The following is an 18,870-nucleotide window of genomic DNA, read 5'->3' on the forward strand; positions in this document are numbered from 1 at the left end:
AGACAACCACAAAAGCTTTATACCTGAATCCTAGTCTATGTATCTATTCATGTATTGCAGGTATCTTCAAGCTTTTCAGACCCAGGACACACTTTTAACTCAAACAAGCATCTTTTACCATATATTTGCATGGCACTAGTACTCCTGTTGTGACCTAGCTTGGATCAGGACACAACCCACTAGTGGGTTTCAATCCCCCAATTAAAGACCAGTGATATAACTGCAGTTATATCTTCCATCTCCCACAGGCACACACAGCAGCTGACATACAGTATCGTTCATTTGCTTCAGTTGTAGAACTGCATGCAGCACTTTTACATTATTCTCTCAACATTCTTAAGTTTTTCTCCATGCCTTAAGAAGCCGAAGAGACCTCAAGATGACTCATACACTTAGTAGCTGACAAAGTCAGTCAGCCAAGCTGGAGAGGGCACAGCTACATGTTACAAGGAACAGGAAACTCCAGTCCAAAATAGCAGCCACGGTCAAATTCCTTCCCTTTTCCACTTTTTAATGTGAAGTTCAAATTGTTCATAACTTACTCAGGGCCCTGGCATCATTTGAACAACCTCCATATATCATTGGCTGCTGCAGCGTGTCAAGGAAATGAATGCCATGCAGATGTCAGAACAGTGAACACAGCAACTAGATGTTAAGGATTGAGAGGGAGGGAACTTGACACACACAACTAGCTGCTAGTTTGAGCGGCACCTCTCCAAAGTCTTCCCTTTTTATTGCCCAATACAATGAAAACAGAGGTCTTCTTGGTTATTCAGATGTAACAGAACAAATATAGTACACAGTCGTAGGGGGATCCTTTCTTTTTTATTTTAAATGCTAGGATTCTTACATGCAATCTTAAACATGTTTTGTAAAAAGTGAAGTCTACCAATTTACGGCCCTATCTTTCAAGAGAGAATATTCAAGATTGCAGCCTTTATCTGTGTATCTTACACAGTAACTGGCGTGCAAGTGGCATAATAGCTTTTTAAACTGCTTGCACATGCCACACTACTGTAGACAGATTATGCCCACATTTCACCTGCCAGCAATTCCTAGGTAAAGAAACCAAAGAAACAAATCCCTTTTACTTTTTTACATTTAGTAATGGCCCATCTCTGGCATGGAGCACCACAGTACAACTAGAACATGTCTTTACAATGCAAAAAACCTGTTTTAGCCCACTAAACAATTAGCAGAATGCTATTTTGTTTCATGTGGTAGCCTCATGGTATTTTGATAAACTGTCCATCTTATTTTGTATAAGTCTCCTTCCCCCTGAGGACTTGTCCACACAGAGCCACATGGAGGGTGGCATACTATGAGATGAGAACAAAGTTAATTTAATGGAAGAAACCAATTGTACATTAATGTTACAGTGACTCACTATGCAAAACAGCCGATACACAGGAAAGGAAGCTACTTTATAACAGGTCAGACCATTTGTCTATCTATGTCAGGGGTAGTCAACCTTTTTATACCTACTGCCCACTAACGCATCTTTCTCGATGGTAAAATTTCCTTACCACCCACCAGTGCTCTATGGAAGGATTCAGTTTGTACCATAGAACCCCCTACTGCCCACCTAGAATCCTGAAACGCCCACTAGTGGGCGGTAGGGACCTGGTTGACAACCCCTGATCTACATAGTCCAGTATTGTTTACTCTGCCTGTCAACAGTTCTCTGAGATCTCAGGCAGAGGTCTTTCAAATCACCTGCTAACCAACTAATTTGATTTTTAAAAAGTCAAGGGCTGTCTTCCCCACTCATTGATAATGGGTTTGCATTTGCTAAACTTAACTCTGTTATTCACTGATCCAAGAGTGTCCCAGGTTGGCATTAACTGTGAGTTGTTAGCCAAAAAGATTGCCTGTACAAGATAAGCTAGTGATTTCCCTTCATTTCTTCCTTCAACTTCATTTTCTGCCTTATTTATCACCCTTCTTATCTCAAGAGATTGTAAGACTGCAGGCAGAGGATGACTCATGCTTTTAATTTTTGGAAAGCACCTAGATTTGAGGCAATTTATAACTCATTCAGGCAAACTAGATTTTCACCAGGCAATAACAATCCCCTCTGTTGATAATTACCAGAGAAATAAAGGAACAAAATACTAATTCTTTATCATGGCAGTTGGATGGTACACTGGCAAAGCCAATTAGGAAAATTGGCACGGCTGGTGCAGCCATTTTAACTTGCTAATCATGTGGTCTCTAGACCTGTTCGCCTGGTACCTTTAAAGTGATTTCTGTTGGTGCTTTTATTCCTGTCAGTTGATGTTTTTTGCTGCTGCCTTTATTTCCTCAGAAGCCACACATTCTGCACAAGCTGTAGGCCATATCATGCTCTTGCATGGGATTGAAAGACTGTGAATGCTCATAGGAGTTTGAGCACAGAAACACTGAAGTGTAACTCATTAAGTTTAATCACATTTATACAGAAAGGCAGCATGCATGCAGAGGTACAGTGGTAGCAGAAACACACCACAGTGATTATACTGAAAAAGGTCCCACCGTGACAGAACTACTGCCTTTGGACAAAGCAGAGTGAAGCCACGATAACCAGCAAATTAATTAGGAGCTCTCTGACTTGTCTGTGTCTTCAAAGTTAGCCACAAGTTAGCCTTTTGTCACTGAGGGATTCCGCTGTTGATATTCACTGAAATCTAGGTTTTGAACTGTGTGTGTTTCAATGCCTTTGATGCCAGACATTGATGATGATCTTGGACAGCAAGATTCCATGTTGTTGCGGACAACCAAAGAAAACCCCTCTTTATGCTGGTTCACATATGCCATGTTCCACATGATAACTGCAACATCAAATGGAGCCCTCCAGATGTGAACAAGCTATCCTAAATCCATCAAGTCTCAAATATTTTGTATCATTTCAGACACACTGCTTCTTGATGGAGTTACTCTGTATGTTCAGTTCCAAGTCAACCAGAGACATACATGTATGCGTGAACCAGTCCTATGTACCAGTGCTGCATGAATACTATGCATTTTCACAAACTATTTGCAGAGAAGGGCTCCACTGCAATTACAGCATGATCAGGTATACTAATAAAGAAGATGCAAACAGATCTAGAATTATCAAACAGAAGCAGCTGCTCTGTGCAAAGCTCTTTAGGACTAAAAAGCTGATATCCCTCCTCAAACTTGGATTGATTTAGGAGTAATAGCTCACTGGCCGGGTATTTGCTCTGACTGAACCCTTGGCATCTCTATTTAAAAGATTTCGGGAAAATGGATTAGGGAAGAGCGCTGCCTGAGACCTTGAGGCGAGAAAGACCAATGATCTGACAATATATGACAGCGTCACATGTTCACATGGCCCATTAAAAGTTTATATTACCTTCTCTATATTCCTTCTCTTTTGTGGTCAACAGAAAACTCACTAGCTGCTCCTCTAACAAAGGGGAACAGAAAAGAATGTGGATCTGAATCATACCTTGGTACTGAGACGGAGGTTCTGACAGGCGCCCATACTTGTGCTTTTTGCCATCTTTCCAGTCTATTGCTAAGACCAAAGAGAGAGAATAACCTCACAAGGAGCTTTTCCTTCATCAGCAAGAAATTATGCTCCATGTTGCCTACTGTTTCTTGGTCAACCGCAAGCAGATTTGCCCTTCAATGTATAAGTGTCACTGTTTGGACCAAAATTCCCTTCAAACTAATTATGCTAGAAGTAAAATGAAACCAACTGCATGCTAACATATAATGAGATGTTTAAAATATTGAGTTTCAGAGGCCAACCTCAAATTAGGAGATATGCCCTTTTCCACAAAGGTCACAACAGTCAGTGGGAAAATTTATTTTCCTTAGTCTCTGCTTATTTGTCTGATCCCTGCCAGCTGCAAAACACAGCAAAGACACTGCTGAGAACTGAAGAAAAAGCTCCATGCCCATGTCCAAATGGCCAAGTCACAATCCTTCTGATGTGACAGGATGCAAGCTGATGAAAACAGGATGCCACTTTGCTGTATCTAGTTTGTAACCCTACACTCCTCCTCCCTGTGCAGCCTCTGGTAATTCACACAGAAATAGGAGAGTGGTGTGTTAGGGGGTGGGGAGAGAGCAGAATTAAGAGAATTTTGGGGTCCAGGAGGGGGACAACAACAAAATCACAAGTGAGGCCTTGATCAATCAATGTAGCCAACACAAACTTCTGAGCACTTGATGAAGATGCTGAAACATTAACAGAAGTTTCATTGTGAGCCAAATAGCAAACTGGATTGCCAGGAGAGTTGTGGAAACTGACTGTCATCTAGAAACATGAAAAAGTGCTTGAAATGCTAGTAATGGTGTTGCAAAATCAGGGGGAATGTGGGGGGGGGGGATAAAATTGGAAAAACAGCTTCTATTTCAACTGTTTTCCTTATAAGCCGTTGAGACACCTTAAAGATTACCACATTTATTATGATTTATCACATATCCTCCAACCTTGTTAATACAAAATATACAGCACACATTAGTGAATAGCACTATCAAGTTATTTTCATTCCCTGATTTATCTGAGCCTGAGGGCCACATTCTTTCATGGGCAACCTTCTGAGTGCCGCATACCAGTAGCGTTTGGGGTCAGATGCAATAATGAGCAGAGCAATGGATGTGACTTTTAGGGTTACATTCCAGCCATACAAAAGTCAGAGATTTCTACACAAATACACCCCCTCCATCCAGGCAAGCAAGAGGAGCTATCACAATTCAAGGACACATTCCAACCAGCAAAGGCATTCAAGGAGTGTGTGACCTGTGGGAGGGTGTGCGGCCTGGGAAAAGTCCCAAGGGCCAAACAGAGACCGGCCTAGAAACTGCAATGGGCCCCTGGATTAAGGTTCCCCACTCCTGCACTAAGTAGTAAATGAGGGCCAAAGTGGAAGCAATATTTGCCATATGATATTCCCTTGTGAAGCTGATTTTTCTTCAACAAGTAGTGGGGGGGGGGGGGCGGCCAGGGGGGACATACCCCACCAGGTCTGCTACTGGCACCAATGGATGTTTTCCTCCCACTATGAACAGCAGGTATAGTGGGGAAGGCAATTACTATCAGCACCATGTCAGGGACAATAACTTAGCCCCTCTTCCCATACCATGTTCCCAAACCAGCTCACTCTCTAACCACACTAGCTGTTTTTTTAAAGAAATAAAAGTCAACCTGGGAGACCAGGGTTCGAATCCCCACTCAGCCATGAAACTCACTGGGTGACCTTGGGCTAGTCACCATCTCTTAGCCTAACCTACCTCACAGAGTTGTTGTGAGGATGAAATGGGGTGCAGGAGAACTATGTACATTACCTTGAGATCTTTGGAAGATAACGGTGGTATATGAATGTAATAAATATACAAATAAACCGCATAATGGCAAACAACATTTGTTTTGGCCCAAAGGGTTGTGGGGAGAAGTTCCTTTTCTAAAGTAACAAGAAATAATTCAAAAGTGATTCTGATATTTATATGGTAGAAATGTAAGTTGTGGGGCCAGGGGCCATAATTATTTAAAATGCATATAAATAAATCTTTACATAAACATGCCTTAATGATGCTTGTTGTTCCATCTCCTCACTCCTAAGTCAATAGGACTTACTTCAGAGTAAACACAAACAGGATTGCTAACACACTCTCTAGGATTCCTTAGAGAGTGGAATCTAATTTTTCATCAAATTTTTAAATAGACAAAGCTTTGTTAGGGTCCAATAGATGAAAAAAGGAGAAAAACAGGGAGCTAAAGACACTCAGGAAGTGTACGACACCCACTTCTAAAATAATTCCATTAGAGAAAACAAATACACCTTCAACTGCTATCTAGAAAGCCAATTGCACTGACAGGAAACGGCCTGGCCATAAGCACAGGTGCTGCTTTTGAAGCATATTGCATAATATTCATCACCAGAGGTCACAACAGTAGCAGTGGCTGGAGGATACAGATTCCATGAAGAAAATAATCAGCTGAACAGAAGGCTGAAATCAAAGACCAGACAACCACGCTGCAGACTAATCAACCAGCATCACTATTATCAAGTTCTCCAGCTGCCTCTCAGCATGCTCACATGGGCTTCTGTTTTCCTCCATTTACTTTCACACTATTAAAAGGACAAGTGGTGCTAGAGAGGGACTAACTTCTGTAAGATGAACAACTCGAGGTGCAAAAACAATCTGAAAGAAGTGGGGTGGCGGAGAGAGAAGGAGTAGCAGCACTGTAAATCAGACAAGGAATTTCTTGGAACAACCCTTGCACTTTGTATGGCATATATGAATAGGAAGCAGAAGCAGATACTACCTTCTTAGCTGGATTTCTTTCCTTCTCTCCTTTATGTCAAAATTGCTAGTCAACTGCTCAGAGTCAGGGAGAAAAAGGCTAATTCAGCTGCAAAGAAAAATCTGCCTTAAATGCATATGCCACAGACACAATCACAATTTGCCTTGCAGTCGGAGAAAATATTATAGTCACTAGAGAAAAGTGCCATGAGGTAGGCTGGTTGTTGGTTTCATGCCTCATTAAAGGGAAGGATGCATCTGCCAACACAGCACCGGCTTGCACCATGCTGGGAGTATAAGCAGATGGTGCCAAAGCAGCAACACAGGCTCAGAAGAGCTTCCTTCAGCTGGCCTAGCTGTAAACAGAATGGCAAGCTAGGCTCCCTTAAAAAGTAATTATGGGCAGAAAGTTCATTTGTGTGTGTGCAGAAAAGTGGAGTCTATGCTGATGGAAGCCAAAACACTTCCTACCACGAAGCAACATAGTCAAACTAAGTGCAGTATCAGTTACAACTACATTGCAACATCAGTGGCCAAGGCAGCATACAAAACAAACTTACATAGAAGGCAGACCCCTGCCCAACTTAAGCTTGACCAAGCCATCACTTCCTTAGATATATACCAGTGAGCAGTGCAATCCAAACCCTCCTGATGTTGAATGGGGTGGATGAGGATACTGCATAGTCTCTCCTCTGTTAAGTCTCCACTGGAGAGGAGGAGTGACACTGGGGTTTGCTGGGGGTGGTGGTGCTGAAGAGGGAGCTCAGCCACAGTGCAGACTCAACTTGCCCCTACCTTACTTATGTATCTCCCATGATGTTATAGTTTATAATTATTGTGTAATGTTTTAATTCTGACTATCGGTCGAATAAAGAAATTGATTGATTGAACTTGCCCACTCAGATGGCAAGCTACTGCCAGGTATTCTCCTGCAAGAGGCAGCCAGTGGAAAGGGAGCATTTAAAGGTGGGGTGCCAACAGCTGTGGATCAGAAAATCAGAAAGTAATGCCCCCACCTTCCACCCATGCCAAGGATGCGCTAGTTAATCCCTTGCTCTGCCCCACAATCAGGATTAAAATTGTTCATTAAGTGCTTCTGAGGTCTATGGGAGTATGTTTACAAGTACAAGTTGTCCCAATACGCTTTTTTACTCAAATCGCACTCACCCACCACTGCCATCACTAATGTGGTCACCTGATAGGCACAAGGGTGGGGTTAAATCCTGTGCTAGCAGGGTGTCCCTGTTCCCAGCACTGTGCATTCAATCTGAGCAGATTATAAACCTGCTCATTAGTTGATGAGGAGGTTAAATCCTGTTCACTTTCACAGGATTCCATGCAAATCCCTACCTGATTCAGGAAGGGGTTGGCATTGCAATCCCCTGCTAAGAGTTTCTCCTTATTATTTTCGCAAAGGTTTCCATGTAAACTTGCATGGGATCCCATGCTAAAATGATGGGAACACTCACCCTTTAATGGGAGCTTCTGAGCCCACCCCCTTATCTGATTCAGCAGCAGGCGTGCATCAGGATCCCATGCTGAAATTGAGACTTTTTCTATCATTGTTTTAGCAGGGGATTCCATTCAACCCCCGGCTGAGGGAAGAAACCCTCCCCTTTGGCAGCACTTTGCGAGGCGCTTTGAGGTCCCAGCTTCAAGTACCTTACACATGATGTCAGGTGGCTGACAAGTGAGAGGCCCTATTCACTTGCCAAATTTGGTCCACCAGGGTGACCCTGATAAGGATTTGGCCTATGCAGCTAAAAAGGTTCCCCACTCATACTATACACACCTCAATCTTGGAAGGGGCTTTATGCTGTGTGCACACTACCTGCTCACTGAGAACTGCTCCATTTGCAGCTCAAAAGAACTATTCAGATAATGAAAATGAAAAGTGCAAAAAGTTCGGTAAGAATTCAAGGTAACATTTCTCCTTCATCTGTGTATTACTCAAGTCTCAGTGTAATGATAGTTCATTGTGCGTGCATCCCCAGCTCCTAATGTCAGGTTACCAAACTGTGTCGTACTTGTTAATCATCATGTACAAAGGTTTGGTCTGTACGCATCTGAAGAAAAACAACTCATCACACGGGGATCACAAAGATGGCTCAGAGGTTGTGCTAACATCTGAATGAAATGCTCCATTATAAATGTAGAAATAAGGCTTTCGGCAATGAGATCTGCCCAGCCTATGCTGTGAATATTCTTTGGGAAGATAGACATTTGTTACATATCCCATGTTTGAAGGGTCTTTCACAATAAAGTTGAAAATCCCTTGGAGATTTACTTCAGAGTGGGCCCCGCTGCACTAAGACATACACATGCATTCATCATGCATAATGAATCACGGTGTAATAAATTCTGTCTGGTCTGAAGCAGCCCTGAACACATTCACAAAAGAAAGAAAAAGGATGAATTTATGTACAGATCTGTTGGTGTGAAAGAAGAAAACAAAATGGGATATGCATGTCTGTTAATTTTATCTCTCCACAGAAATCTGAGGTACCGTATTTTTCGTTCTATAGGACGCACATTTCCCCCTCCAAAAATTAAGGGGAAATGTGTGTGCGTCCTATAGAGCGAATGCAGGCTGTGCCACTAAGCCCAAAGCCAGAACAGGAAGACGGAGCACTGCGGAGCGCTCCGTCTCGCTGCTCTAGCTTGGGGACGGCTGCGCGCAAACCTCTGCAGGGCAGCGGGGTGCCTTCACCCCGCTGTCCTGCAGAAGCTAGCAAGGCTGTTCCCAAGCCAGAAAAGCGAGACGGAGGGCTCTGTCTTGCTGCTCTAGCTTGGGGACGGCTGCGCGCACAGCCTCTCCAGGGCAGCGGGGTGCCTTCACCCCGCTGTCCTGCAGAAGCTAGCAAGGCTGTTCCCAAGCCAGAACAGCGAGACGGAGGGCTCCGTCTCACTGGTCTAGCTTGGGGATTGCTGCGTGCAAATCTCTGCAGGGCAGCGGGGTGCCTTCACTCCGCTGTTCTGCAGAAGCTAGTAAGGCTGTTCCCAAGACAGAACAGTGAGAGGGAGGGCTCCGTCTCGCTGCTCTAGCTTGGGGACGGCTGCGCGCAAACCTCTGCAGGGTAGCGGGGCACTGCGCTCCAAAGGCTTCAGGGATCTTTGAGGCTGGCGGTGGGGGAAAGCTGCGCTTCCCCCCACCGCCAGCCCCACAAGCTCTGGTGAATGTACCTTGAACGCACCTTGTTTTAGAGGAGGAGAAGAAGAAAAATTTTTTTCCCCTGTTCTCCCCCTCCTATGGTCCGGTGCGTCCAATGGAGCGAAAAATACGGTAGTTTTATGGACCTGGTTTCCAAATGTTGTTCATGATTTTGCTTGTCCAGATGGTTGAAAAAGCATCTATAGCTTTCATCTCTGGCCCCAGTTACATGGGCTTTCCTTGTTTGAGGATTACTGCTTACCTTTCTGAGGGCTTGGTTTCCGCATTATATTGCCTCTTACAGGTCCTCACCCTGGAACTGGCTCCGCTTTTCTAATCTGTATTTATCTAGGGGGAGAAAGAGATGAAATATTACAGCCTCTAAGGAACTTCATGACTTTTTTGTAACCAGTATAAAGGAAAATAAGTAACCTCAGCTCCATGATTTCCTAAATTAATCTGATTTGGATCCATTATAGTCTGCTTTCAGGCCTGGTTTTGGAACAGAAAGTACGAAGGTTATTCTAACGGATTATCTGTGCCAAGAGATGGATAGAGAACTGCTACTCTACTCTACTTCGAGATCTTTTGATACCATCAGCCATGGTACCCTTCTGGGTTTCCTGCCTTTGATGGGAACACGCAATACCACTCTTCATTGGTTCCATTCGTATATGGACAGATGGATCTAGAAAGTGGAGACTGCAGATACCTGTTTTACTCCAGGTCCTTTGGCCTGTGGGAAACCACAAGGCTCCTTTTAGTTAGAAGAGGGGGATGGCATATCAAGAGTGAGTATGTTTTCTAACCAACTCATATCTCAAAAATATTGTGGCCAACTTAAAAATAATTTATTCTGTTAAAAATAAATTATTATAATATACTGTAACTCCTTCGTTTTCTAAGAGTTGAGTTCATTGCAATAATGCTTTCAAGTTATGAGTGCCAGAAATGCAGCTTTGCAGCAAAAAGTTGAGATTTGCATGATTTCCAGTGAGACTTCAAGGTGTGCCATAAAAATAAACTGACAACTTTATGAAACAGTCAAGGGACCAACTCACTAATGAAATGCTGACAGTTTAGTTCAACAACTGCTTTCACCATAAACATCAAACTTTAAGTTTACAGGTATAATTGATAGCATAATAAATTCAGAAGAACATCTTATGTCTGCTTTTTTATATTTGATCCCAAGAAATGTTTTGCTCTTGGCCTTTGTTTAAGAAGCAAACAGACCTGATAGTTACAATAATTAGGAGAACAAAATAAAGAAAGCTAGCACAATTATAGTCACCAGCCATTTGGGTTTTATTACACAAAATATTTTTGTGCCCACTCAGTTGATCTTTGTTAGAGATATTTACAACCTGCTGCTGTGCTAATTTATTCAGAAATAAAAGTCATGCTAAGTCCCAGAGGACTTACTCCCATCCCAGGCAAGGTCCTAGTGTGGAACCTCCAATTTTTAAAAAGTAAAATGAACAGAATGCTAACTAATCATAAAGTTATCTTGTACTAAATTAAAATTAATTGTGGCAGCAGAACAGTTGTTTCCCCCCAGCGAGAGATGAAAATGATTTGAAAGAGGGCTTGTAACTTAAACGTGTGCAATCATTTTACTTTTGTGTTGTCTGAAAAACCTGCTTTGCAAGAGGTAACCATGAGATAACTATAGCGTGGATATAATATAGAAAGCGTTACCGCTCTCAAAAACTACTCCTGATTCTAGCCTTTGGCCAAAACACCCCAAACTCACCTTCCTCAAGTGTTCTTACAGTTTTCCCAAAAATAAGCAGAATGTGTACATAGAGACCAAGTCCCTTAGTAAACACCCCTCTATATTGCAGGCAACCCATCTTTACTGCAGGGAATATTTACCTTCCAGTAAGCTCTTCTGAGCTGAAAAACATCCATGCACGTGGAGCCTACTTTCTGGCTACTGGCCTCCTCTTAAAAGAGCAAAACAGCAGGGGATACTGGAAGGGCAGAACAGGGCAAAGACCTTCTGGCAGTCAGCCCAGAAAGGATCTGAGCTAACAGAAATGCCAGGAGGCAGTGACCAGGGAGCATAAGTTCCCTGTCTACTGAGAAGTCACCTGGCTGCGTGTTCTTCAAGCTGGGATCAAGCCTGCTAAGCAGGAGATGGCAGGAGATAGGCCTGTTAATCTACTGCAAAGAGGGGAGACATTTCTGAATATACAGGCAAAAGAAGGATCCTAGACCTGTAAGTCAGCTGAAGATGATTACAAGGCATATGAAGGAAGTTCTTGGCTTGTCTCTAAAAGTCTTATCTTTAATGTCATGGAATATACTGTGAGAGACCAAGCATAAATCATAGGACTAAGAAGCTTCTAAGAGAACTGGTTTCCTACATCAGCAATTGGTATGTGTACTCACAGGATCAACTCTTTAACCCCCACCTCCCCAAACATATATTTATATCCTTCTAAACACTGAAGGCATCATTAACACTGGGAAAAATGCTACACTATGCTCTCAGCATGTTCAACAGGAGAGCAGCAAACATTTCCAGCAATTTATAAACTGGAGTAGTTCCTCAGATAGTGTTATCACAAAGGAGTGGGAGTCTCTTGTAGTATCTGGCACAGTGTCAGCTGTTCCAACCGTAGAAAAGACTGTATTTTTGAATGGGAGAAGAGCTAACAGGCACATATACTTTCATGGTTACAATGACATGCCAGAAAAACCACAGCATGAAAGGATTCTGGACTGCTTTGCTGCTGTAGATGCAAGAGCAAATTAGAGCAGGAGCCAACATTTTGGGTGAATGTAGAAGTGCCAACTTTAGCAAAGTAGAGGGAGTAACCTCAGAGGGTTTGTGCGAACTTATAATTCTGATGTCTAACAGGCACTATGATCAATGACCGTTTTCAGTAATACTGTAGAAATAATTAAGAGAGTTAAAAGTCACTAAGTTCTAAAGTTGATATACTGCCTCTCCTGCATATACTGTTGCACAGTTATAAATATCCTGTGAGAACAGGACTTACAACTTTGCCTTGTTCTGAGATGAAGAAAAGTGTTTCCCCATGTTCCCTTATCAAACAACAGCAATAAAATGACAATTGTGGAAATTCTCACTCTGATTATGGAGCCATTTTTCAACAATTGTTCTCAATGCAGGTTACAAATAAAGAAAAACAAAGAACTTTTAAAATTACAGAAATAGTAGTGGGGCATTATAAAAGTTGCAGATGAAAAACAGAGAGGTGACGCTGAAACAACACTGCAGTTATAAAAGGCTTGCCAAAAGAGAAAGATCTTGGCAACTTGTTTTAAAAGGGCCAATCTCCTGAATCTGTTATGCTGAATTTAGCAACTGATTTCATAGTTTGGAGGCCACCAGTGAAAACAATTTTTCAGTGCCTGCCACAACACTAATAGATTATGAGAACGCCAATAGGTTTTCCCTCCTAGAACTCAAAGAGGACGAACATAAGGAAGAAGGTACTCCCAAAGCACTAAGCACCTCTGCAAAGTCCATCATAAGGATATATACAAACCAGAAAGGTGGCCTTCACCAGCATCTCAAATGGCTGATCTTGAAAGAGGAAACCACATCCACTTTCTATGATACAAAAAGACAAAAAAACAATTGATGGTCAAATATACCTTTACAACAGCCTTGCTTTTAACAAGTCAATCTAATATTTCCTTCAGCTTCCCTTTCTGGGTAAGAGTGGGAAGCTTACGGGCTGAGTTCCATAAGTGGCATAGGCACTGTAAGTGGCCATGGGATAAAATGTCTCTCTCTCACACCCACCCACTCTCTCTGGTGGTGCTATATTGCTCTAGTCAGCAGATCAAAGGCAAAACTACCCCTAAGGCACAAGTGGCAGCACATTGTAAAGTGATACATTTACATTTTTTGAACTTGGCTTGTGAACTATAGGATACAGGGCCAAAATAGATGCACCATGCAACATTTATTGTTTGCCCTTGTGTGTCCTTTTGCTCGAGGAAACAAGCCAACAGCCAGTTCGGGGGAAGCTAAGCTGAATCAGAACTGTGGTAAGAGAAGAGGGGTTTTTTTAGTTTTTTTTTTTTTTAGAATTGCACCTTCATACCTGCTCCCATTGGTACCAATGTAAGCTTCCCTCCCATTGTGGATAGCAGTCACAGGAGGTGGGTTGGTGGAATTCCAACCAGGATTTCAACTGGGGCCTACCCCCTCCATTGGCCCAACCTGGTTACTACTCACTTGAACCTATTGCCAATCAATTTCATTGGGCGACTGACTACCAATTCTCCTGTTACGAGCAAGGAACAAAAGGTTCTCGCTATGCACTTCTTCCATACCATGTATAATGGTATATTTGCAATAAAATACCAAGACAAAGTTTCATTTTACAAGAAGCATATTTCAATTGCACTTTCCAACAGAAGCTTCCTTCAAAGAGCTCCTCCATACTTCTGTTTGCCGCATCACTTTCGTCTTTTTGCCACTGAGCTGAAACAAATGGCAAGCTCTTGTGCAGACTCTGGAGGCTCTTGTGAGGCTGTCCAAGATCTTGAAGAGCCTACCACAGCCCGGTAAGCAAGTTTGAGAATTTTAAAAGCTCTTTAGTTTTTAAGCTTTGGATGCATTTTCAGCTGGCTAGTTGCCAAGCGTATAAAGCTGCAATCGCGCAAGTTAAATGTGTGCAAGATGTGAGTCAACTGTATTTTAAAATCAACGCCTTTAGGCATAAATCAACTTTCTTGCCATAAGTAAACTTGGTCAGTTTCCAAGTATCGCGGATAGAGGGGTAACATTTCCATATTCTAGAAAAGCTTAAGCCCAAACACTTTTCTTCAGAAAAATTACCCATAGGTAAAACCACAGCTTTTCTTTGAAACCTCCAATTTCACAATTATTCTAGAGTTGATAGACCTTTAAGTAGCTTTTGCTAATGCTTATCTTAAACTGGTCTTTATTTGAAACTATTTCTTATAGTACTGTATCTGGTAAACTAGAAGAACAATTTTCCTTCCTCTTTCTTAATGGACGGTTGCACATTTTTATTTATTTATTACCCCACCTTTCTTCCACATGTAACACAATGCAGCATATATAAGGTTCCCAGGCAGTCTCCCTTCCAGACACTGCCTAGACCCAGGCCTGCATAGCTTCACAAGGCAGCTGCATCACATGCCTTCAGGCCAAGTGTACATTTATTCTTATAAAAAGGCATCTAGAATTTGGAAGGGGGAAGCAGTGGAGGGGGGCAGTTTTAAGTGGCAAAATTACCAGCAGGGAAAGGGTGATTATTCTCCAGACAAAATTGCAGACTTTTGAGGATGCTTTTTAGTTAGCTTATTTTTTTTTTAAAAAAATGGGGCGTTGGTACATACATACAGTGGTGCCTCGCAAGACGAAATTAATTCGTTCCGCGAGTTTTGTCGTCTTGCGATTTTTTTCGTCTTGCGAAGCACGGTGTCGGGAAAGTTTTGGAAAAGCTTCAAAAATCACCAAAGTCTTTAAAAACCTCAAAAACGGCTATCACACTGCGTTCTATGAGTTGCTCCTCGAAGTCAAGTCGCAACTGTATTAACGGTGTTAAGAAAAAGGAAACAAACTTGCAAGACGTTTCCGTCTTGCGAAGCAAGCCCATAGGGAAAATCGTCTTGCAAAGCAGCTCAAAAAACAAAAAACCCTTTCGTCTAGCGAGTTTTTTGTCTTGCGAGGCATTCGTCTTGCGAGGTACCACTGTACATATGTTACATTTCTACTCTGTGCCAAATGTTTCCCAAAACACAATCTTTACTATGTCACATATTGGCTACTGTGCATCTGTACATCAAAAGATGATTCAGTAGTATGTTGCATATCCTTGCATTTCAGTTATAATCTACTGAACAACACAATATATTTGCCTTGTTTGCAGGTAATGCTGAGCCAAACAAACAATGAGTGATAAACCAATATCAAACCTTGGTTAAAGCCAGTGTTTGAAACTCCCATTGTTCTAGGCGCATTTTGCGACAGGGAATTTCATCAGCACGAGCAGTTTCTGAGCTCTAGGCACAGTACTGCGCCCACAATTTCAGATTAAAACTGCAGTGTGGAAAGAAAGGAGGATCCTTTTCTGTCTCCCCACTTTCAGCTAATCTCTGAAGACTGGAGAAGAGACCCTCTTAAGAATGTTAGGGGGGTGGGCAGGAGAAGAACTAGACCATGTGAAAAATGAACACAATATTTTAGCTACAGTTCATTCATTTTCAGCTTTGTATTCTTGTTATAAAAAGAGCGCGCCTAGACATTCTGTTGTTGTGCCCTTAACCTAGGTTTAAGGTGCAATTCAGCTCCTAGCTTTCGTATCTCAGTTTCTAACACTGGTTACAGCACATGGTTTGTTCGGAGTGAGACAAACCTAGGTTCACACACAATGCTAAGTCAGGCCATAGCTTAGCTGTGGGTAGCACAGCAGCAGCAGGACCTAGGGAGGATAGAAGTAGATGAGATTTTTGTTCTGGGTACCCACAAGCTTGCTTGCATTTGCTAAGCCATAGTTTGGCTTAGAGTTAATATGCGAACTGGGCCACTATCATCTGTATGGCCTCCATTTCAGCAACATGAAATTGCCTGATTTAGATAGCTAGGTCCCTCCTTGTTTTCCCGAATACATGTGTTTAGCCAAGATTTCAATCCTTTAGAGGAGAAACTACATGCATCCTTTTCTGACAGGCTAGACAAGATTATAGAGTTTACTGATGAGTGAACAATCACCATGACAGACCAAGCATCAATAATCAAAGCAACAGCTAGAGCAAGCCTATCAACTGACTGCAGTATGCAGACAAGTACAGTACAAGACTTTTTGCAGGTAGCATTTAATTTAATTCATCCTCACTCCTAAAATGATTGCGGAAAGCAAGTCTCATTTAGTTCAGAGATTTGACTAGTAATGTGCTTAGAAAGTTCACTTTGAACTTGAACCCATTCCCCAGAAGGGAATACGGCAGTTTATCAAAATGTCTGTCATATTTTTTTGTTTTTTAAGTTGTAACTTGTAACATATAACTACACTCAAAGTAGAAAGATGAAACCCCTTAAGTTGATTTGTGCATTCGGTTTTCAAAACTGCAAGAATGACAGATATATACCGACAACCAAAGCAATATATACATACACTAGAGACCAAATGATATATATTTATATTCCACATTTGTTCATAACACAATACACTATCCTATTTCCTAAATTCTATAAACTATCCTGATGCCATATACTTTATATAGAACTTTTTATATATTAAACTTCTTTCATTCCAACAAACATACATCCCCACCTGACATTATGTTTAGGATCTGAATGTGAGACATTGCTAAGAGAGGACATCTGGATAATAGGGGAGGATGGAAAAAGTTCAGACTAAGTTCGTCTATCAATAATTCAACACATTTCAAAACAACAATAATAAAACCAATCTGGTAATAAAATCCACAAATGAGCTCATATCCACATGTGACAATCTCAGTCACTTTTACAGATTCAAAGCAATCAAGGGGAAACAGTGAAGCAAATGAAAAAGTGCAGGTAACACCCAAGTCTCAACACAATATAGAGTTATTCTGGAATAAAGTAGAAGAGAAGTATATGGGGGGGGGGGTAGTCCAAAGTGTGTGTTTAACAGCCTCCTGTAAACTTTTATTTTGGAAGAAACAAAAGACCGATAAGGGAGGATTCCCAGGTAAAGGAGAGAAAAAAGGGAAGGACTAGGCAGGGCATGGGTGAAAGATATCAAAACATTGGATCAGAACTTAAGAAGAAAGGCAATCTTCTTAAATAAGGAAAAGTAGTCAGCATGCATGCTGTTTCCAACAACTATCCTGCCAGATGCCTCCAGGAAGCCTTCAGCAGGTCAGGAAGGCAGCTATCCTGCCCGTTTATATGCTCTCCCCCCTCCTCCCCCAGCACGTGTTATTTCAAAGGTATACTGCCTCTAAACACAGAGGCTCCATTTTACCGTGACTAACAGCCCTCGATAAATCGACCGGATCTATCTTCCTCCATGGATCTGGCCACACACACAAAGTGGCCGTCGCCACATCATATGGCAGCCAATTCCATATGAATTAATTAGACTCGTGTGCCAGAGGATGCTCCAGAGATGGCGGAGGGGTGGGTGGAGAAAAGAGAGCAAGGAGAAGGAATAGAGGAGCAGGCTTCGTATAACGGGGGGCGGTGGGGCGGTTTGGAACAATAATTTTAACAATGAGCGGCCACAACAACAACAACAACAACAGCAGCAGCACCCCGTTAAAGCGAGTGAGCAGCACCCACTAGACAAGGAGGCGCTGCACCCCACCCAGCAGGCCCGCGGGGTCAGGAGGCATCACCCCAAGTAAGGGGAAAAGCCAGGGCCCACGATGCGTGAGGCAGGCAGTGCTGTCACTCCGCCAGGATGGGCTCGGCTGCCCCTGGAGGGCCCGGGCCTTTGCTGGGCTGCGGGGAGCACAGCCCCCCTCTCTCCCCAACCCCTCGCTGGGCAGCCAGGCCGTGCCCGGCTCCGAAGCCCCGCTGCTGGCAGGTTCCAGGCCGAGGCGGCCTCCCCGCTTGGAAGCGCCGCCGCCGCCGCGGCCTCTTCGCTGCTGCTCACCTGCGGCCGCCGGGGCTCCCTCCTCTCACTCCCTCGCCACCGTTATCGCCGCCGCCATGTTCCGAAGCGCAGGGAGGTGGTGATGGTGGGGAAGGGGGTGGGGGGGATGAGGGAGGGAAGGAAGGAGCCTGCCCGGCCCAGCCTCGCTCGGCCCAGCAGCGCCGCCCCCTGCCGCCTCAGGACGAGCCGGGGAGCCCCGGCCTGTCAGGGGAAGCGGGAAAGAGCCCAGACATCCTCCGCCTCCACCTCGCGCCGGGTGGCGGGAGCAGCGCCGCTGCTTCACAGCGCTGAGACGACGACAGCCGAGATGAGGAGGAGCCTCGCCTGCAACCCCGGCGGCGACGGCGGCGGCAACATCAGTCCGCGGCCTCTCCGCGCCGTTTCCCTCCTCAAAAGGCCGCCGCCGCCGCGACAGGCTCTCCGCCGCCGCGTCTCCGCCTCACACAAAACAAGAGGCAGTTAAATAGGCCCAACACAAACACACACAATTCCAGCCCTCCCATCGCGCCGCACAGATAATTCTGCTTTTCCGGCTGCTTTCGCTTTTTAACGTAGCGTTGTTGTTTGAATTTATATACCGCCCTATAACCGAAGGTCTCAGGGCGGGTCACATAAAAAGATCACAGTATATAAAATAAAAATAAAAGCAATAACCCAATCAGTGCTGGATTTGCGTATAAGCTAAACAAGCTATAGCTTAGGGCCCCACTCTTGGCCCCCCCAAAAAAAAGATTAAAGGGAAAAAAACCCCTACATTCAGCAACAGTGTTTTGTGTTGTTTAGGCTCCTATGATATAAATATTTTGTTATGTGCAAATGGCTTTAGATACCTATTAGGTCCATAAATTACCATATAGC

The 18,870-nt window shown here is 43.4% G+C and overlaps 1 protein-coding gene across 5 annotated transcripts in view; it reads right to left on the reverse strand.

Annotated features, from left to right (window-relative positions):
- SCMH1 (Scm polycomb group protein homolog 1) overlaps positions 1–18,444 on the reverse strand; it is a 43,498-nt gene extending 25,054 nt beyond the window's left edge. Inside the window, exons 1-4 of one of the 5 annotated variants that reach the window (XM_081201956.1) lie at positions 18,013–18,444; positions 12,934–12,998; positions 9,672–9,757; positions 3,452–3,520 (exon numbers count right to left, since the gene is read on the reverse strand). In XM_081201956.1, the coding sequence (XP_081058082.1) occupies positions 3,452–3,520; positions 9,672–9,696 (94 nt within the window). In that variant the 5' untranslated portion in view covers positions 9,697–9,757; positions 12,934–12,998; positions 18,013–18,444. The remainder of the gene's footprint in view (positions 1–3,451; positions 3,521–9,671; positions 9,758–12,933; positions 12,999–18,012) is intronic. The other 4 variants (XM_081201960.1, XM_081201957.1, XM_081201958.1 and 1 more) reach the window with 4 other exon arrangements.
- Positions 18,445–18,870: the final 426 nt, after the last annotated feature.

Source organism: Podarcis bocagei (assembly GCF_964188305.1).
Source record: "Podarcis bocagei genome assembly, chromosome: 7".
In the NCBI taxonomy this organism is placed as follows: Eukaryota; Metazoa; Chordata; class Lepidosauria; order Squamata; family Lacertidae; genus Podarcis; species Podarcis bocagei.